Source organism: Vanacampus margaritifer, chromosome 2, assembly GCF_051991255.1.
Source record: "Vanacampus margaritifer isolate UIUO_Vmar chromosome 2, RoL_Vmar_1.0, whole genome shotgun sequence".
Lineage (NCBI taxonomy): Eukaryota > Metazoa > Chordata > Actinopteri > Syngnathiformes > Syngnathidae > Vanacampus > Vanacampus margaritifer.
The window spans coordinates 11,913,501-11,935,474 of record NC_135433.1 but is presented as its reverse complement, the minus strand read 5'-3'; the positions used below and the strand labels follow the sequence as shown (position 1 = coordinate 11,935,474).

The window sequence follows — 21,974 nt, the reverse complement described above, 5'->3', positions numbered from 1 at the left end:
ACCCCTTTGTCTCATTTATCTATCAGAGCAGACTGGGCAACCTCCGTACGTGTAGTCCATATTTGTAGCAGCAATTACATGTCTCATCACATTTAAAGCAAACGAGAACGCTGTTGCTCAGCAGCATCAGCAGCAGCATCTGTGGGCAGCGGATGTAGACTGCAGTCAGGAGGACAGATAGAACGATGGATGGACAGAGAGAGATGTGTGTGTGTGTGTGTGTGTGGGGGGGGGGGGGGATATGCAATAATTGCAAGAAGCGAGATTTACAGCTGAGTGTATCCTGCAGCTGCTGCATCAAGCACAAACACAACTCTTTATGACACCCGCAGACACAGATGACGTACAACCGCTACACCGCATGAATAATTCTAGCAGTGATGTAAAATGCATGCATGGCCATGCACGTTATATAACACACGCGCACAATTATCTAGAATGAAAGTGTCCCCTTTGCGTGCATTATTTCTGATGGATGAATCCGGATTACAAAGTATTTACAATTAATTGAAAAATAAAACATCTACAGTAAAAAGCTAAAAATAATAAATTCACAGGTTAAAATGTAGCTGTGACGTAATATAACATTCATGGACCGTGGGGAATTATTTATCCTTCCATCCTTTATCCTATCGTTAGCCTAATAGCATAATTTGTCAAGTGTTTTTTTTTTCTTGTTTTCGGAAAAAGTGAAATAGAGAAGGGAAAAAAACACACACAACAAACTCATCAAACAAGAAGAGTCCAGTAGCCTTGATTGAAGACTTTCTGATTCAGAGAATCAAAACATACATAAAGAAAAACATTATTTACACATTGGAATCTTTTGTTTATTGATATCGTGTGTGTAAACTGAATGTACTCCACTCTGCCGTATGTCGCTACAAATGTCACAAACCACAAGCCGTATAGCAACGTAGAGTGTCGTAAATCTGCATGCAACTTGTGGAAGAGGCTAAGCCGCTACTTGGTTAGCGCGTGTCCCTGTGAAAAGGAGCCTGTCAAACATCTTGAGCGAGCATAAGCCCAGTTGAGAATCATGGCAGGAGCTGACGAATTCATGAAGTATCGTTCCCCACTGGTCTCAAGATATGCCAGCAAGGAAATGGCTTACAATTTCAGTGATAGGAAGAAGTTCACAACCTGGAGAAAGCTGTGGATCTACCTTGCTAAGGCTGAAAAGGTTTGACATTCAGTGAAAACCGAACTCACCGTTGCTATAATTGCATATAAATGCATGTACTAATGTGTCGACCTTCACGAAGGCAGAACAAGTTCCTTGCTCTAAAAATAGTTTAAAGGAGCCCCACACCATAATGCTTTCTGCAGACAGCTACACACTCGTACACACTCGTTTTATAAACAATTTTGTTGGTGCACTTAGAATATATGTAATTATCATAATACCGTATTTATTCGTGATATGCAATCGATTTAATCAAATGTTGTTTGACTTAATTATAATTATTTATTATTTTAGTAATTAACTATTTGATAATATACAAAAGCTTTCATGATGTGCAAATGCAAATTCACATATATTGTTTGATATTCTTCCGATATCTAAAATAAATATCTTACAAAATATTGTCTTTTATGTAAGCATGCCAATAACTCTGCAAGGTACGTTTAAAAAATCATGTATGGGTTTACTAAATGTGACACACAATCAAATGCATTAGCAGCATGTTGTTAAAATCTTAGAATAATCTGATACCCATCTGATACCCATCCAATAATTCAATACCATCTATAATAGGGGTGTGAATTGCCTAGTACCTGGCGATTCGATTTGTATCACGATTCGATTCGATACAGTTTAATCCCGATGCAAATCTATAAATTGATTATTGCGATTTTTCTTTTTTTTTACAAACTCAAATTTAGAAAATACTAATCAGTAAACTTGTACATGTACACTGTAAGATTTGTATGAAAATGTATTTATTTATCTGGAAATTCAGGTTGCAGTCTGTTTCATGTTTGAACAGCACTGAAATGAAATATTAAGGCTTAATGTTCCATTCATATAACATTCTTCCATGCTTAATGTGTGAATCCTAACCCTAAGAAAGACGTTTTGTTGAATATTCCCATAAAAAAATTGATGTTTGAAAATCGATTCGGCCGCATATCGAATCGATTTGAGAATTGCACGCTGTAATATCTCAATATATTGCCCAATCGATTTTTTTCTAACATCCCTAATCTATAATAATAATAATGATGATGATGATAATACTACTACATAACTAATTCTACTACCACTACTACTAATACTAATAATAATCACAATGGTGGCGATTCTTTTCTAAATATTTTTTTTCTTATTGAGAGCATCTCAGTCGACAAGGGTCAACAAAAAAAAACAGTTGAACCCAACAGTTGCTGATATTTCATTTATTTAAAAAAAAAAAACACCCTCATTTAAAATAATATTAGTCAGCAAATTACTGAGTTCCATATGCGGTTGTAGATATTTTAAATAGTTTCTTCATTCTTGAGTGCATGTCCTCTGCAGTAAGTACTGTAATGTAATTATATGCTAAAAACACAGTGTGACTGTGTTGATGATGATCACATTGAAGACATGATGATGTTAACTGGTGGCAGACCCAGGCTCACATGCATCTTTTTCACATGACCTCACAAACGGTTACAGTCCATAGTTGCGCTTTCAGACATTCCTGTTCTTCAACTTTGTTGCACTTTTTCAGTGTTGACTTAAGAAAGTTTTGGCCGGCTGCGCTGTGGTCTTGGTTTGCATGTAAAAATGGTGTGCAGAGAATGTGTTGGTAACGGGATACAGCAGCTTGAGACTGCTGCCCGGAATGGAGCTTCAACAGAGCTAAACTTCGCTGACCTACTTGAGATTAATGTAGTTTGTGTGCTCCATAAGGGCCCGGAAACATACTGACCTTTAACAAGCCAGAACTTGAAGTAGTAAATAGTTTTAGGGGTGGTGCCGAGTTGCCCAGTTAATCTATTTTATAGTTCCGTCACATGGCTGCTGTCCATTGAACAAAAAAGCACCAATCTAATCAGATTATTAAATCATGACACAAAGACGTCACATGCCTCTCTCTGGAAAGACAACAAATAAGCAAATCAATAGCACAGAGCTTCTTTTCCATATCTTAAACAGTCCTTAACAAATGCTCAAACAACCCTGTACTTGGAACCACATTACGTGCTGCCATTAAATAAGCACATAAAAGAGGAATTGACATTCAGACATTTTCTTGATAAGGGACCTGGAAATTAAATGAGCCTATTATTGATTTAAAGTGTGTCGTTGTCCCCCCCGCAAATAAATCTTTATCCCCAGAACAAATTATACCTGAAGAGCAGCAAAATGGCAGACGAGAAGACCCAAAACTCTGAGCAACCTTCATATTAAAATGACACAAGAATGACATGAATATTGAAGAAAAATTTCATGAAAAATGCACGATTACATGCTTGACTCCATCCTAGTGATTCTTTTTAATAAAAAAAAAAAAAAGAGCATATCAACTCGGGGTGTTAGAAAAAAATTGATTCTGCAATATATTGCGATATTACAGCGCGCGATTCTCGAATCGATTCGATATGCGGCCAAATAGATTTTTAAACATCAATTTTTTATGAGAATATTCAACAAAACGTCTTACTTAGGGTTAGGATTCACACATTAAGCATGGAAGAATGTTATATTAATGGAACATTAAGCCTTAATATTTGATTTCAGTGCTGTTCAAACATGAAACAGACTGCAACCTGTTTGTTAAATGCTTTGGCTCAGTTATAAGCCGCAATTTTCAGATAAATCAATACATTTTTCATACAAATCTTACAGTGTACATGTACAAATTGACTGATTAGTATTTTCAAAATTTTAGTAAAAATAAATAAAAATCGCAATAATCAATTTATAGATTCTCATCGGGATTAATCAGTATCGAATCGAATCGTGACCTATGAATCGTGATACGAATCGAATCGCCAGGTACTAGGCAACTCACACCCCTAATATCAACGTGTGAAATGTGGCCAGACATATTGAAACACTAGCTTTACTAGTCTGAGCTGCCTCACTTACCGGTGCATTAATTTTACATCACTGACTTCTGTATTAAAAAGTATGCCATTTTAACACAAAATGGTCCTCCCATACTAGATTTTTCTTACCCTTTACGTAATCAGTTTCTCCAGTGGCTCATTGAGAGCACAAACTACGTCATAGTACTACATTCAAACCCACTCACAATAGGCGAGAATCAGTGATATAGCGAAACCATATATATATATATATATAAAAAAGAAAAACGTATCAAAATAGTTTTACCCCTCTCATCCACTTTAAGGCTTTGGATCTGCCCATCAGCGACGAGCAGATTGTGGAGATGGAGAGCCACGCGGATGACATCGACTTCACCATGGCAGCCGAGGAGGAGCGTAAACTCAGGCATGATGTGATGGCTCACGTGCACACCTTCGCTCACTACTGTCCCACCGCTGCGCCCATCATCCACTTGGGAGCCACCTCCTGCTACGTGGGAGACAACACTGTAATGACCGCTCAAATGACTCAAACATCGCATGCATTGCTGGTGCGGGACGTATACCTTGTACCTCCAAAATAGTCACTTCAGGAGAGCCCCAAAAACAGCATGTTTGTACAACCATTAACTAGAGATAGACCGATATTTTTTTTTCACGGCCGATACGATTATTAGTAGTCAAGGACGCCGATAACCGATATTTGGAGCCGATATTCATTTTCACGAAAAGGGAAACTATTGGCTTCAAAATCCAGCTCATGATTTGTTTTAAATTCTTAAGCATATGTTTATGTAACAACTTTTAGGGTTTGTAAAAAAAAAAAAAAAAAAATCTTAATCAATAGACAATTTTGTTTTAAAAATCTAACAAAAAGTTCAGGGATCTCCCAGGGGCAGTAGCGTGTCTTCAAAAGTTAAATATAAACTCAAGTAAATAGCTCCCTATTGTTTTCTACAGTAAATAAAGTTTTCCAAAATGTATCTGTGAAGTATTCAAATACACTTATCTTAGTTTTAATTTCAAACAAAACAGAATTTGCAGAGTGCGCCCAGGGTCAGCAGCATCTCTGAAAATTTTAAATAATTAGTTCCCTGAAGTTAACACTTTTTTCAAACTGATGTATTATCGGCCGTAGGAGTCTTCAAAATGGCTGATGCCAATATTCGTCAAAATGGCCTCTATCCTTATTACCCTTAACATTACATCATCGAAGAGAGCAAGCCATTTTCAACACTTAAGATTGGTAAATAATTTGTGAATACCCACACACATGTGGACTGACTGTTAGTATATATTTTTTGAAAAAATATAAACAGATTTGATTATCTATTAATTTGGAGGGAATCTAAACGTTTTCATTGTAAACACGTGCTGTAAGTTTCACTACAGCATGTAATTCCAGTATAAAGATCCATCCATTTCCTATATTATTATTATTATTATTATTATTATTATTATTATTAATATTATCTGTTACAAAAACGGTAAAGAAAACTTACCAGACAAATTAACCCTGTACTAGCAAGCTACGTCACGGAAATCATCACGTGAAGTATCGTACAAATGATAAGTTATTTTTTGTTTTTTATATATATATTTTTTTTTTTTACAAAATGATAGTCAGACCTTGCTAAAATGATCTCATCCATTTTGCTGGATAGCCCACTGCGTAGCATGCCCTGCGTTCATTGGCTCATCACCGAAACCCTCGCTGATTGGTTTGAAGCCCCCGGCGACAGCGACAAAAGTTGATCATGTTTGAACGTTCTAGTTTCTAGTACGTCTTCTCGTCGGCAGCAATATATTTACAATGATAGTATATTTTTGGATGCGTGTTGTAAAAAATGGAATTGCGACATTGTGCTTTGCCTTGTGAGGGTTTTCTCCAGGTTACACGACTCTAAATTGTCCACAGGTGTGAATGTACAGTAAGTGTGATTGTGCCCTGAGATTGATTGGTGTCCAGCACTTGGTCTATCCTGCCTCTTGCCCAAAGCCAGCTGTGATCATTTCCAGCTCATTGCCAAAACTAATGCGGATGATTGTAATCCACATTTTAAGAAATAGTTGTGTATTTTGGGTAGGATTGTTAGAAAAAATCGATTCGGCAATATATCGCGATATTATAGCGCGCAATTCTCGAATCGATTCGATATGCGGCCGAATCGATTTTTAAACATCAATTTTTTTATGGGAATATTAGGATTCACACATTAAGCATGGAAGAATGTTATATCAATGGAACATTAAGCCTTAATATTTGATTTCTGTGCTGTTCAGACATGAAACAGGCTGCAACCTGAATTTTCAGATAAATAAATACATTTTCATACAAATCTTACGGTGTACATGTACAAGTTTACTGATTAGTATTTTCTAAATTTGAGTTAAAAAAAATCGCAATAATCAATTTATAGATTTGCATCGGGATTAATCGAATCGCATCGTGACCTATGAATCGTGATACGAATCGAATCGCCAGGTACTAGGCAATCCACACCCCTAATTTTGAGTATGCAGAATTAAGAAAATATCCACTCTCCTAATGATATCAGAGAGCACCATGTGTTCTTAAAAGTGAACCAGAGCATTTGTTCCACTCGTGCGCTTTAAGATATTTTGTTCTTCCTCAGGATCTGATTATGCTGCGTGATGGATTCGACATTCTCTTACCCAAGGTGAGGCTCAGCTGTATAGCCACGAATGTGCATTCACTCATCCAATTATATCAGCAGAGTTAGTCATTTGGATACATTGTGGGTCTCAGATGTTTCAAACAGGAGCGTCGTGATTTTTTTTTTCTCTCTTATGCTTACAATAATAAATTCACGTGTGTGAGATTTTTTCTCTTTCTCGTTTTGACAGTTGGCAAGAGTCATTGACAGACTGTCTAACTTTGCTGAGAAGCACTCTGACCTGCCCACGCTCGGCTTCACGCACTACCAGTAAGTCCATTCTTTCTTTTTCTTCACTGCATACTCGGTCATCTTCCCCACTTCACTACCGCCTTTCCCGCCCGCAGGCCGGCGCAGTTGACCACGGTAGGAAAGCGGGCGTGCCTGTGGCTGCAGGACTTGGCCATGGACATGCGGAACCTGCAGCGAGCCCGCGATGACCTACGTTTCCGTGGGGTCAAGGGGACCACTGGCACTCAGGCCAGTTTCCTGCAGCTCTTTCAAGGAGACCACGACAAGGTGACACATTTCAATTGAAGTCACCTACGCAATCCTATTGAAGACATTCTGTTCATGTATAGAATGTTAAATGATTGATCTTCCGTTAGGTGGAAGAGCTGGACAGGTTGGTGACAGAAATGGCGGGCTTTAAAAGGTACGTTGTGGATATACAATATACTTTAGTATGCGCATTTGGACAATTGGCTGGATCTCAGCAGTCTAATTTTGATCAGCACCACATTACACACATTCACAGATACGTATGTATCCCCTGCATATGCCAGAATTTTGAATCCAATTCAGTATTTTGGAAAAGAAGAAGAAGAAGAAGAAAATTCTTGCATCTAGATCATTTTTTGGCTGTCTTCCTTCCCCACATTCCCCGCTCTTCCACAGCAACCAAGTGGAAAAGTGAGTAAAGGATGCTTCACTGCCAAAGTGTTGTACTGAGAGCGGTTTGAATATTTTGCTCTTTAGCGGTATGTGAATGGCCAAATATTAGATGCACACAGAATGTGCACTCCCACCACACAAAAACTACAACCACAATAGGAACAATACTAATGACAATGGTAATTGAACACAGCACAGAGAGGAAAACGTTTGTGGAGATGAGATGTTGAAGCTGTTAAATGCTTGTTACATGTGCTACACAGAGCCTACCTGGTGACTGGACAGACATATAGCCGTAAAGTGGACGTCGACTCTCTTTCCAGCCTTGCCAGTTTAGGAGCGACTGTTCATAAGGTAATGTACACTCTTAGAGAAATGCCTTCCTCGAGTGGTCTTTCTCTCTCTCTCTCTCACTCTCTCGCTTTCTTTTTCTCCTTGTCAAATTGTGTCTTTTTCTCTCTCTCTTTCTTTCTCTTGCTCTCTTTCTTTCTCTCCTTCACTAATTTTTCTTTTTTTTTCTTTCTCTCTCTCTCCCTCTCTTTCTTTCCTTCTCTAATTGTTTCTTTCTTTCTTTCTCTCCTCTAATTTTTTCTTTCTTTCTTTATCTCTCTTTCTTTCTCTCCTTCTCAAAATTTTCCTTTCTTTCTTTCTCTTTATCTCCTCAAAATTTTTCTTTCTTTCTCTATCTCTTTCTCTCTTTCTTTTTTCCTCTTTCTTTTTAATTTCTCTCCTTCTCTCTTTTTCTTTCTTTTTTATTTTTCTCTTCTCCAATTTTTCCTTCTCTCTCTCTCTCCTCTATTGGAGATCTGGAGAGTTTTTGTGACATGTGGACTGTTAATGGGGCACTGTGCGATGTGAATGAAGAGGTGTTGTGTTTTAGCGATGTTCTGCTGTGAAAGCATTTTATTTTTTTGTCTATTTATTGAATTGTTCTTTGCCGACCTGTGTGTTTAGGAAAAGAATGTAAATAAGAGCGGCAAATAAATGTATTTTTTCAAAATCAAAAATCAAATCAATCTATTTTCTCTCTCTCTCTCTCTTTCTTTTTTCCTCTTTCTTTTTTATTTCTCTTCTTTCTTTATATCTTTCTCTCTCTCGCTTTCTTTCTTTTTTTATGTCTCTCCTCTCTCTCTCTTTTTTCTTTCTTACTTTTTTGTCTCTTTTTCTCTTTCTCGTTCTTTCTTTCTCTCTCTCTCTCTTTCTTTTTTCTTTCCTCTCTTTCTTTCTCTCCTCTCGCTCTTATTCTTTCTTTCGTTCCCATTTTGCAGTAAATGTAATTTGGCCAATGTGAATTAAAGTGTACTTTTCCACAGATTTGTACTGACATCCGCCTTCTAGCCAACCTGAAGGAGATTGAGGAGCCCTTTGAGAAAGAACAGATCGGTACATTCACTTAATAATGTGTTTACCAAAGACAATTGAATTAATGTGTTTGGAGAAAAAAGGGAAGTTGATATGTTTCATAACATGAATCAAAGATTCTGATGCTAGCATCTACAGTGTAACAACACTTCTGTCCTCCATGCAGGTTCTAGTGCCATGCCGTACAAGAGGAACCCCATGCGTGCTGAGCGTTGCTGTAGCCTGGCCCGGCATTTGGTGGCGCTGATGGCTGACCCGTTGCAGACGGCCTCAGTGCAGTGGCTAGAGCGCACGCTGGATGATAGTGCCAACAGGTCAACCTCACATGGAATCGTCTTGTCTTAATGATACTTGGATCAGGGATGGGCAAAGTGTGGCCTGCGGACAGCGTGATCCGCTCCGGTCTTTAATCCAGCCCAATGAGCATCTACATGACTGAAAGTCCTGGAATATTTGTGGCATTAATTTAGCATTTTTTTTTCCATTTATTCGTTTTTTAAAAATTTAATGTATTTGTATTCATTGATCACGTTAAATAATTGGTTAACTGATTATTAATTAAACATAACGGACACATTTGAGTCAAATAAATACTTTTAAACATTTTTGTTGTTGTTGCAGTTAAACAATTTTAAATATAATAGGACATTGAGAATTTATTATTATTAAAATAGATAAATCAACTTCAGTTGTTATACATATTTTACATACACATTTTATTTTAATGACCGGTCTCATCTGTCCATTTTAAAAATCAAATGATCAAATGTAGCTCTACTAAGTTTTGCCCACCACTAGCTAGTTGTGGCAAAAATACACAATGTCCTGAACTAGAAGATACTAAAAAAGAAGACTGGTGTCATCAATATCGCTATCATATTGTATCTGTATTATCAAACAATTCTCTTGTGGATTAGGCCATGGGAAGGACATATCTTGCTTTTCCGAGTCATTTGCCGCCATTGTTAATGGCCTTTTGGTTCTTGTTCCTCCATGTCGCTGCTGTACCTGTTTTTTCCACCTTAGACCATTTTCCTTTTATTTATGCAGTAATCTTTATTTTTTTTTATTCTTTCTCATATAGGAGGATCTCCCTGCCAGAGTCCTTCCTCACTGCTGACATCATCCTCAGCACTCTGCAGAACATCACAGAGGGCCTGGTGGTCTACCCCAAAGTCATTGAAAGACACATCCGCCATGAGTTGCCCTTCATGGCCACTGAGAACATCATCATGGCCATGGTGAAGGCCGGAGGCAACAGACAGGTACACCAGCAATGTGCGCACTGGTAGATGGGTGGATGGATGGATGGATGGATAGAAAGATAGATAGATAGATAGATAGATGTATTGTTGAAAACTCACATTCAAACATTACAGACGCTCCCCACCTTACGAACGAGTTACGTTCCGGACGATCGTTTGTAAGGTGAATTTGTTCGTAAGTTGCTTCAGTGCTATATTTTGTATTATAATTTATGTTTAAAGCCTATATAAGTATATTGAAGGTTTATATAAGTATGTTTAAGGCTTGTACAAGTAACCTGCATTGGTTTGTACTGAAAAAAAAATTAATAAAATGGAGAGAATACGTACAGTACTGTACTGTACTACGTATATGTTAGAGAGAGAGAGCGAGACACTCACACACAGTATGTACATGTACGTAATAAGATAAATAAAATGAAGTTTAACTTACTTTTGGAAGATGTACTCGATGCTTAAGGAGATGATGGAGGAGGAGGAAGAGGAGGATTTTATATCATGAGAGATTCTTCGTCGTCGCTGGAATCGGCTTCAAAAGTTATTTCCTGCTTCATGGGGACCGGCGTTTCTTCTTCCTCCTCCTCCTCGCCACGTTGCTCAGCCTCCAAGGAGCTCTCACAGCGCCAATCGTCGGTATTAGCGGCGGAAAGAAGCACTACGCGCAATACAAAATCTAACTTACAGCATTTCTTTCCGAACATTTTTCGACATACTTTACGCGCAGAAATGTTCGTATGTACCGTTGTTCGTAACTCGAATGTTCGTAAGTAGGGGAGCGTCTGTACAACCTTTACAGTGTGCATTGAAACATTAACACTTATGAATTATGTTTACTGCATTGTCTTCTCAGGACTGCCATGAGAAGATCCGCGTCCTGTCTCAGGAGGCAGCAGCTGTGGTCAAACAGGAAGGTGGTGATAATGACCTGCTGTCTCGAGTGCAGGCTGACCCTTACTTTGCCCCCATTTTGGGACAACTGGATGCCATACTAGACCCCAAGACCTTTATCGGTCGTGCTCCCCAGCAGGTAGAACTTTTATTTGATGATACAGCATCCTCCTGGTGGTGTCAAGTACTGATTACGTAAATGACCTGTTTTTATTACTGTTGTCCTCTAGGTGGCCAGATTCCTATCAGAAGAGGTGCGCCCTCTACTGGAGCCTTACAAGTCCAAAATGGATGTCAAGATTGAACTTGAGCTCTAACACGTTACCATGTATAAAAAGCGGTATTATGGTGAAGACAACATGGTAACTTACGGCTCTTAATTTCTCTATGATGGTTTTGATTTCAACCTGCTGTTTAAGAATAATAAATCTGGGATTATTTGATGACTTTTTAAAGATAAAATGCGATTAAAGTAAACAAATGAATACGTCTCCTTTTCGTATGTCCTATTTGTGAGACAAAGCCAATGTTATTTCATTTATTCAAGGCTTTGCAAGATGATGAGTCATTCCTAATTTTGCTTAGTGCTGTGGTGAACTCTTTATGTCCCTTTCTGTGACTTCAAAAATGTAATTACGTTTACTGACTGTTCATACTATACTTTAAAGTTTAAATGAATTCAAAAGTCCATGGTGTACCCTGCTTCCTGTCCAAAGTCAGCTGGTATAAGCTCCGTCTCACGTGACTAATGAGAACTAATGATGTTTTGCAGATGGTAAATTAAACTGTGTAGTTAATCACAAACGCATATCAAAACTTACTAAACAGAAGCCATTACACTAAGTATATAAGTAGCAGTACTTTTTTTGACGAAGAATAACAGTTCATGCTGAGACATTGTCTCATAAAACATTTCACAATCTCAGGATGGCGTTTACAGTACATGCATTTACAAATGAAAAATGTACAGTTAGAGGTGCTTTTGGCCCATTATGGTGAAATGATGATGCTGGTTTTCTGAACATCTAATGTTCTTCAGCATAGAGCGTCTTGTTTTTCTTTTTTTTTTCTTTTGAAAGACTACTGTATATTCATTATGAATATTTTCATAATGTAAGTTAAAGTTTGAAGTTCTTGACGGGAGAAACGAATAATAATTTTGTAATGCCTTTTTTTCCCAAACCAGTATTGCAACACTTCAAATAACTGTAGTGTTTCTTGTGGGAACAAAAGTTCAAGAGACTGTCGTCATGGATACAGTCGGACTGATGAGTGTCTCAGCTGTTCAACTCACCTGCAAATATCATTATTGAAAGTTGAATTGTGACCTCAACGGTTCTGACTGCCATGGGCCATGTCATTCACTGATGGTTTGTCTGCAAAACTCCACTTTGACACATTGCTCAGATGTTGAAATTCTTCGAGAAGCATTAAAGCTTTTCATTTCCGGTAATGTGTGCGAATTATTTTGGTTCTCTCCCCCAGTTACGTTTTTCTCCAGAATGGAGGGCTCTGATTACATTAGGTTACTGTGCTATATTTCTTATGTTTCAGGGTTTGCACAAAAACAAAAACAAAAAAACAATTGAATGTTGTCTACGTCATCATATCAGGGGACATATAATATATATTGTGGATACTGTAATTCCTTTAGAGAAGCCAATTGATTGATTTTAATGAGAAAAAAATTCAAAGGAACCACATTTACATTCATGATTTTCTTTCCAATATGTTAAAAATATTATTACATTTATTGGCTGAAAGACTCACAAAGTTTTATGGTGCCATCTTGTGGCATATTAGTGCCAAGCATCTACATTGAAGTGAGGGAATGAGCTTCACTCGAGCTGCTTTTCCACCAACAAGCCCAGGATCTTTGAGTTCTGAGTAAAGGAAGTTCTTGGTTGTAAAAGTTCCGCAGGGAATTTATAATTTGTGTTTCCACAGCGTCTTAGAGTTCTCACATTTATTTATTTCATGCTGCAGACGCTCTGCCAAGACGAAATGTTATTTATCTATTTATATTTATTTCTATTTATAGATTTATTTTTGTATTTATTTCGACATTTATTTTTATATTAATTTTTATTTTTTGAATCTCGTTTTTTATTTTTATATTTATTTGAACTTTTATTTATTTATTTATTCATGCATATATGTATTTTTTGTTATTTTCTATTTCCATTTATATTTATTTTTTAAGATTTTTTTTTAATTTTTTTTTTTAAATCTGTTTTTATTTTCACTTTCAGTCATTTATTTTGTCATTTATTTGTTAATTTGGGCAGTTTTGGTCCTCCATATGTGCAGCCCACCCCCTCAAAGTTCCAACTTATCTCAACAAGACCCTGCTGCTGATATAGTACTCGGATGGCCCTTGGGGAATTTAATTACTCCGGAAATTTTTGTTGGTGGCAAAACACGCAAACTGAATTTTACAAAGGTAAATTGAAAAGTTCTCCAAAAGTTCCGGCGGTGGAAAAGCCCCTTAGTAGTGTGTACACTATCACTGCTCACTGCTCTTCACAGCAGAGAACACATTTTCATTTTTCTAAAGCCACGTGACAAAGTTCTTCATGTCTTTGCACCATTCGGATCACTTCATATTTCCATCCGTACTTTAGGTTTCTTCCTTATGGTAAGCACATGATACAGTTTTGTAAACAGTAGGCCTAAAGCAGGGGTCACCAACGTGGTGCCCACGAGCACCACGGAGCCCCAAAGGACCAGATGAGTAGCCTGCAGGCCTCTTTTAAAGCTAGCTCACCAGTAATGGAACATTATAATAAGGCCGCATATTGGCCTGATACTAATACCTGGTATCGGTACTCACTCATCCCTAAAAATAATGACAATATTATTGATGGTAATTTCAGCAAATTTGTGTTTTAAGCAGTGTGTATCCAACTGGAAGAGCTTTGCATTAATCATACACAGTCTACACACTACTGAAGGAAGTGGATTCAGCAGTAATGCATATTAACACATGGTGGCACCATTTAACCATTAGTCACTTGGTAAATTTCTATCCTAGCCCTTGAAAGGTAATACATTTAAATTGTATTATATTCACACACGCATATTTGTACAGCTGTGAAAATACAAGTAGTTAACAAACTAATAAACTAATGTAGTTATTTTATACTCCAAACAAGCCCCTTTAATACTTTCCTTATGATAAATTTTCTGCGCAATATGAAATAATGTCATGTTCAGTGCATAGTCAAAGAATACCAGGAAGCGTCTGCGCTTGGTCTCTCTCCCCCCCCCATCTGTCAGCTGGCCGGACAATAGATGAAGGGGAACAGGAGAGGAAAAATGTTTCCTTCTAACGTAATGAGAACAACCACCTACATAATCTACATAATAGAAATACAGGTCCAATTGGTAATTGATTTTCCCTGAGGGGTTCTTAAAATAATACAACAATAATAGTAGCTGGAACAATACTGGACAGACAACTTCAGTTTCGACCAGCAGGGGTACTGTGTAGAGAAAATGTGAAAAGTTCTTTCAGTGAAGTCCATATTTAGTGACATTTGTTAGGACTGTTTAAGTTTTGGGGGGAAACCGAGCTCCCACAGTAATACCTTAATCAAGATTGTTTATTTTGACATTTTATATTGATATTTGTATTTATACATATTTTATTGTTGCATTTTGAAATTCGCTTGGGGCTTACGCAGAGGTCCAGCTTAAAAAGAGAATACTTGGCCCCCAGTGTACCACTCTTTCCTGACAGCATTCTTTCACATACTCCGTGCTGCGTGATGACTCGAGGGGGGCTTTGACCAGCGGGCATGGCCTGGAATTCTATGGGAATTTCTCAAGAGCTGTCAGTTGCCAGTGTTTTGCAGCAGTCTGCTTGCTGATGATCTACTTACTGTACATTTTAAACTACAGTATATAGCTTGCTCCCTTCATCAGATTTCAGTTTTATTCTCAACCTTCACAAAAACTCTAAAATGCAACTGTGTACAATAGCTAGTAGTATAGAAATACCATCCAACCGGGAGTTCACCTCAGATGGTGACGATAGTAAAACAAAAAATTAAAATAAATGAAAGAGTTTTCTATCTTGCCGAGGGGCTGTTAAAATGACAAAATGTACTTAAATTACAGCAACTCACAGACAGGAATTCAGAAGGAGTTCGCGGGTGCCAGAACACCCCCAACCCTGCTGTTTTCATTATTGAAAATAAAAGGCCTCCGATAAAGTCAAGAAAACTCATAAAATCACCAGTAGCCATGTGCAAAGTCTTAGAGGCCCTTGATGAAAATGTCAGCGAAAGGTCTGGGTCCTTTATTGTAATGGCGGACAACATGTTTTATGTGACGCCCGCCTTGTTGCTTTTGACTTGGATTCAGAAAGGAGCCGCTGGTGGACCTGCCTTCTATGCTTGTACTCTAATCTCTCCGAACACCTGCTTGGGCTCAACTCCCTTGACCAGAAACAAAAGCAACGGTCCTATCAAGCCATGGAGGACCACAATCCAACACCGCTGCAGACCCCCCGAACCAATCCGTTTCACCCTTACGCTGCAACCTGTCGTGTCTTATCACCACAGAGCCAAATCCTGCACATTCCACCTGGAAAGGCCACTTTATCTGCAAGAAAGCTGCCTCTGCCAAATTTAGAAGGTTTAGAGAGGATGAGGAGGTCAGAGTTTGGGAGCATTATTAGGAGTGGTGGGGGAGCGGGGGCGGACTTGCGGAATAGAGATTGAATTGTCCACAAGTGAAAGCATGAGATGGAGAGACAGAAAGAGAGGCCTATAGAAGCAGCTGACATATTAAGTAAGTTCTAGGGGGATGATGGACTGAGCTTAGAAGAGAGAAAAGAAGACGAGTGGGCACCAGCAGCCGTGATCTCACCCCACACTCCTTGTGGCGGCGGCTTCCAGAAAGATGCCCTTTTGCTGAAAAATGCCAAGCGCACCGCATTCCATCTAGCCACACAAAGGGCCCACCCTCGTCTAGGCTGCACAGGCGCAATCAGACAAGGGATAATTATATAATTAGGCTGACTGCTGCCGACCGGGACCGTCAGATATGATGTTATGTTATCAGACAATGAAGCCAGTCTGGCCCTTTAGAGGCACACACGTGTGTGCGTGAGTGTGCAAGTGTGGGGTCCCTCTGAGGCACTTATGGCTAACAGATTGTCATGATTGTGACTAACGGCTATAGGTCGACCTTTTAGCTTTTGGTGATAAGAGCCTGCATTGTAGTGATCTAAATGCGTGTGCGTGTTAGGATGTATGAGAAGGTTGGTTTTAAGCTGCCATCAGAATTTTATTTTTTTTGGCTCCCCCTTACAGTTGGGTTAATGTAAGAAAGTGTAGAAGTTAATTGGGGCACTTTTTTTCAGTTGGGATCAGCACCAGCACACATGTGACGCAAATGAGGATATGCGGTGCAGAAAATGGAAGGACGTTGTGATGACAGTTGAGTCGCTCGTGTGATCAGTGACGAATCGACATCAAACTCCAAATGTCAACGTGGAGTAGTTAAGTTGACTACTCTGAGGCCATGTATACACGTAGCTGTTTTTTTTGCAAACGGGAGATATTTTTCTGCGGCTTGCCCTGTCATCCACACGTCCGCGGGCATTTTTTTCATTACAAAAAAAGGTTTCTATAAACTCCGGCCAAAGTGAAGATTTGCGTATTTCTTCGGCTCCGCGGTCGAGTGTGTCCGTTACACACGTCGTCCTCTACACACGTCACTCACTCTCAATCACATACCTCAAGTTGTAGAAAAAAAAGAAGAAGAAAAAAATAAATAAATACTAATTTAAAAAAAGCGCCGTTGATTTGTTTCCCCACCGGGGAGACCATGTTTGTGTACGTGTGTGTGTGGGGGAAAAAAAAGTTGTTAAAAAAAGAAGTGAAGCTTTTTAAGATTTTGTATTTATCCTCTTTGTTTTCCTCTATGCTCCGTTTATGATGTACTCATTGACTGTTTACAAGTATTTTTTTAAATTAATAAAAACAAGTCTCGTGCGCGCTGATAGCACTGATAAATAATTTTTTTTAGAGGGCGGGGACAATGTTCCGAGAAAAAAACTCAAAACACTTTATAAAGTGGCAAATTTGCCACTTTATATTGACCATTTGCATTGACGTCACGTGATCACGTGACTGCCCTATGACGGACGGCGGAAGGAAATGATTGTTGAATAGAAGTGGACGTGACCCGGAGCGACTTAGTGACTGTTATTTTACAAATTAAAAGTTATTATTGCCTATGGAATCTACCACTTCAACCAAAGTTCGCCTGTCAGTCAAAGTTGCACATTTAGTCGGGATTCATAGAGCGCGATATTTACTTAAGTTGGAGATTGCTAGTTTGAAAACAGCCCCTTACCTTCTGTTGCCTGCTGTTTTTACCAAGTTAATCAAATCGCAATGCCGTTTCGTCTCCTTACACCGTGGCTGATTCAAAAGCTTGTCGCTGGCTGAGTCTCTGGGACGAGATGCTACGCTCTCACCGGGGGACAATATACCTCGTAATGCAACGGTAAAACTTGTTTATCATGCTAACTGACTTATTTTTACACAGTCAGTTCTATATTGAAACGCTGTGATGATGTTATGTTACTATGTTTACTAGCATGGTACAAAACTCCAAGCACAAAGACGAAATCCCCCATTGCTAAACAGTCAAATGCACTTAATAGTTTTGAAGAAGGTGCATTTTAAAACTAAGCTGTGTGTTCGTGCACTTGGAGTGGATGCTAACTATTTGGCTCGTTAATGTGATTTGAAACACCCAATTCGACACCTCTTTTACAATCTTTGTTAGAGTGCACGTTTACGAGTACAATGTATGTGTGTCCTTATGTTATGACACATTTTTAAGTTGGCAACTAAAAAAACTGTTATGACATCTGACTTTTCCATATTTTGAAGTAGGCTAGGCTACTTTAGCTTTGAAGTATGCTAGGCTATAGCTTCTTGTCTTAATTACGAGTAATGTTGGTTATGCTTAGTCACGTAACTTTCTCCAAACAAGTACTCTAACTACAATTATAATTAAAATGCTTCCATTAAGTTACCCTGACGAACCTTCATAAAATATCAGACCCATCCGGATTGTCACAATCTTTTGGGCATAGGTATGACCACCCCTAGCCTCATTGTAGAGGCAGGATTTAGGTTCCCATGTGAGAATGGAGAGCCAGTGTCCCTCCCTGTTGGCCACTGCCCAACATTCTCCCCTCGCATCGTGGCCTTGGCTTTGGCTGTGCGTCCATTGCAGAATAGACTATTGTTGATCACGTAAGAAGGAGAGCCAAGGGAAGACGGAGGCTAGAGGTGGTGGGAGACTAGAGCTCTTGGTGGGCTTGAAATGAGCTTTTAACAAGCTGGTCAAAAAGCAAATGGACAATGAAGAGTGGTTTCCCCTCACACTATCAAGTTACTGTGCATGTATCCTGGCTCACACTTATCATCTCCCAGGCTATTTTTTGTTGATTCTTCTTGTTGTAGTTTACGCCGGTGTGGAACTGCACCCAGACAGCCTGCAGGTGATCTCTCTCATCAAAATAGAAATAAATAGTCTAGTTGCAGATTAGCATGAAATCTCCCACTGCAGAATTATATTTGGACATTAGATGGCTTTGAGATGGTGAGAAATGTTTGTCCAAATAAGAATGGCTGCCATTACCAATGATTTCCGTTTATAATCATGCTGTTTTTAGAGCCTGGCGACATGTTCTCAAGTTTAGCTGGACCCTCCACCCCCCCAGAGGTTTGGATTGCTTGGAGCCTTTTCAGAAAGAGGACATAGTTGGCACAGCTGAGTTTTAATAGCGTGCAACATTAATTGAAAATAAACCAATGCTGCCTTTTGAAGTCATGCCATATTTTGAAATTGTTGCCAGTGCTATTGGAATACTGTGTTATATCATCTTTCTGCACAAATGGCCACATAGAAAATGAGGCCAAAAATGGATGCTGCCATCTTTCCTTGTTGTTATGAAGGAACTCTGATAAGCAATTTTACAAGTTTACAACACAAAAACACTAAAAGGGTTTGAAATAACTAGCACCAGGTCCAAGGCGCACTTCCGATCTTGCCAGGGATAGGCAAATTAGTTTGCCATTAACGTCCTCCTCTGGTCCCAACAGTGGGAAAATGAACGGGCAGGCAAACTAAAGCACTTGAACTGATGGAAAAATTAAAAAAATAGGGATACTTTTGAGTTCCATAAAATTGAGTATGGCTAAAAATGTGTGTGTGTGTGCTACTTTGCATAAGATCAAGTTGATATAAGCGAAATTAGCTTGCATCGTCTTCTTTAAGTCCCGGTTCTCCGCAGGCATTGGAAACTAAATACGAAGGAGGGGGTTTGTTGTTACCCGGCACATGAAGGCATGTAGCAGACATTTTGGCAAGGATCAAATTCATTGGACTGTTAAGGCCAATGCCGTAGGTTAAAGATTTCTACACCACGCAAAAAAAAAAAAAAGATTACTGACATAACTCAGTGTTCCTTTTTAAACATGGTAATCTAGAATATAATGTTATATTATCTATGGTTCAAAGTTTCCACTCATTTAATGCTAAATATTACACATAGTAAGTACAGTGCTTGCTTACTTTCCAGAGCCAGGCGTTTGTAATTTATTGACCGCAACCTTGAGAACGTGAATAGTTTGTGTGTGTTAAGACATGAAATAAATGCATGGATTGCGCAAGCGTCATAATATTCTGTTCTGCCCTCCGCTGCTCCTTGATGGACTACTTCAAAGATCGTTTAGACGAGGTCGGTGCAATTACAGTGGTAAGGGGATGAGGAGGTACAATAAAAAAAAACTCTAATAACATAATATATAAATACTATAATACATCACATCCATCAATTTTCTTTACTATTAACAAATGCGAGTAAGTCGGAGCCTATCACTGAGACTTTGGGCAAAAAGTGGGGTTCTGGACTGGTTGCCTACAGGTTGCAGAATTTTGCTGTAGACTCAGGTACGAGGTATATCTGCAAGTCCATAATATGGAAATAATGCCGTAATTTTAATGAGAATTATTATTATTATTATTACTTTTTTTTAACGCATTCACTGCCATTGACGGTTATAAACATCCAAAAAATCATTTCAACTATTTCTATTAGTTTAAAATCAATTCTACTTTTGTTAACAAGAGTATGAAAACCTAGATTTTTTAAATTGTACATTTAGAACAGATCTAAAATGTGTGATTAATCGTGAGTTAACTATTGAAGTCATGCGATTAATTACGAGTAAAAAAATGTAATTGCCTGACGCCCCTAATTTTTAATAATCATCTCGTCAGGCGATTAAATTTTGTTATTGTAATTAATCGCATGACTTCACTAGTTAACTCACAATTAATCACAAAATTTATATCTGTTCTAAATGAACAATTAAAAAAAAATCCAGGTTTCCATACTCTTGTTAACAAAAGTAGAATATATTTTTGTAAATGTTGTAAATGTACATTTTCATACTCTTGTTGACAAAAGTGGAAAAAAATATTAAACTAATAGAATTAGTTCAAATAAATTGTTGACGTTTATAGCCGTCAATGGCAGTTAATGAGTTAATATACACTGCAGTCACTCTTTTTTGTAGCTGATATGCAGTTGCTATGTTCCTTAAATTGTGCATTGAAGTAGAAATTGTTATTAAATGATGCTTTTGTCAGTACGTCAAGGTTTCTTAGCCGAGGTTTGCCCAAACACGTCGAGGTCTCCGATCCCTGCTCTTCCATGCAGGTAATGTCAGTGATGTCATCATTTAATAGTAATCATTTGAAGATATTCACCTATTACGGTCGCAACCGCATGTGCGTTACAGTGAATCTCAGATGAACCCGCAGGTCCTGTCCAAGGATGGGCCTGTCCATGGGCCACTTGACGTCAAAGAAGTTCCCTCCAAAACAACAACGAACCTTTTCCCCTGTCCTCTCCAAGCTAGCCTGCATTTTCACATTTCATTGGTATTTCCGCATGTCTCCCACAGATGCAAAATAAAGAGCATCAGAGTAATCATTAAAATGTGGAACAATAATAACTGGGGGAACTGAATGAAAGCCTGGAGAGGCTTGTTGACCTTTCAGAGCTAAACTGGTCCTGGCTTCTGTCTGTGCACTGCTGAGCCCATTGTGTTCTCAGGCCTTATCATTGTGTTGCAGTTTCCTCTCCCTGCTGTGTGAGTGCACATGTGCATGTGTGAGAGTAAGCGTATGATGCGTGTACAAGTGTCCTGTCCTCGTACTCTGCGTTATGAAGATGAATTGAAAATGAATTGGGATCTGTGAATATTTATTGTGTGTAGGACAGGTGTACTAGCATTTATTGGTTCTAATATTTTAGACTTTTCTGATAGAAGATTAAATGTGAGTTGTAGAAATAGTCATGTAAGAAAGATGCGCTGACATCACTCAACTCAACAGCCAATCAGATTACTCCAATTGTATCTGGGGTTGTGCTAATTTGCTGTGATGTATCAACTGCCCTTGTAGGCACAATCTCTCAGTATTCACAATTTCCAATTATTACAATGACCATTTTCATGCTAATTAGCCTTTCCAAAATATTAGTTTACTTGTATAAAATGATATAATTTGTAGGTTGTGTTCAATAATAAAATAATGTCAATTTTTTTGTGTGTCTGTATACTCTTCCACTCATCTCAGACAAGGTGTGAGGATGCAACATTTCCCCCTAAAATCCCACAAAAACGAGGCCTGTCGAAGTTAATTTTTATGTTAGTCAAATATTAGTTAAATAAAATAAAACTTTACTTTAAACAGATGAATATTAAATTAATTTTGTGTCAAAAGCTATATAGTTGGCGTTGGG

At 38.4% G+C, this 21,974-nt stretch overlaps 1 protein-coding gene across 2 annotated transcripts; it reads left to right on the top strand.

The window, feature by feature from the left end:
* The first annotated feature begins 929 nt into the window (after positions 1–929).
* Positions 930–11,613, top strand: adsl (adenylosuccinate lyase). 2 transcript variants are annotated; one of them, XM_077559615.1, is made up of 12 exons: positions 930–1,183; positions 4,347–4,550; positions 6,678–6,722; positions 6,910–6,989; positions 7,067–7,238; positions 7,328–7,374; positions 7,877–7,967; positions 8,927–8,996; positions 9,142–9,289; positions 10,060–10,240; positions 11,091–11,267; positions 11,359–11,613. In XM_077559615.1, the coding sequence occupies exons 1-12, from the start codon at positions 1,040–1,042 to the stop codon at positions 11,443–11,445; spliced, it is 1,446 nt and encodes a 481-aa protein (XP_077415741.1). In that variant the 5' UTR covers positions 930–1,039; the 3' UTR covers positions 11,446–11,613. The 2 variants fall into 2 exon arrangements, with proteins under 2 accessions (XP_077415741.1, XP_077415740.1); XM_077559614.1 differs by having other exon boundaries at positions 4,347–4,592.
* Positions 11,614–21,974: the final 10,361 nt, after the last annotated feature.

What these genes read in the sequence shown, in the direction of transcription:
- adsl (XM_077559614.1), top strand. Translation starts at nt 1,040, where the DNA reads ATGGCAGGAGCTGACGAATTCATGAAGTATCGTTCCCCACTGGTCTCA. An exon ending in TCGACATTCTCTTACCCAAG is followed by an intron (nt 6,723 to 6,909) that starts GTGAGGCTCAGC and finishes TCGTTTTGACAG; the next exon opens with TTGGCAAGAGTCATTGACAG. An exon ending in CTGGATGATAGTGCCAACAG is followed by an intron (nt 9,290 to 10,059) that starts GTCAACCTCACA and finishes TTTCTCATATAG; the next exon opens with GAGGATCTCCCTGCCAGAGT.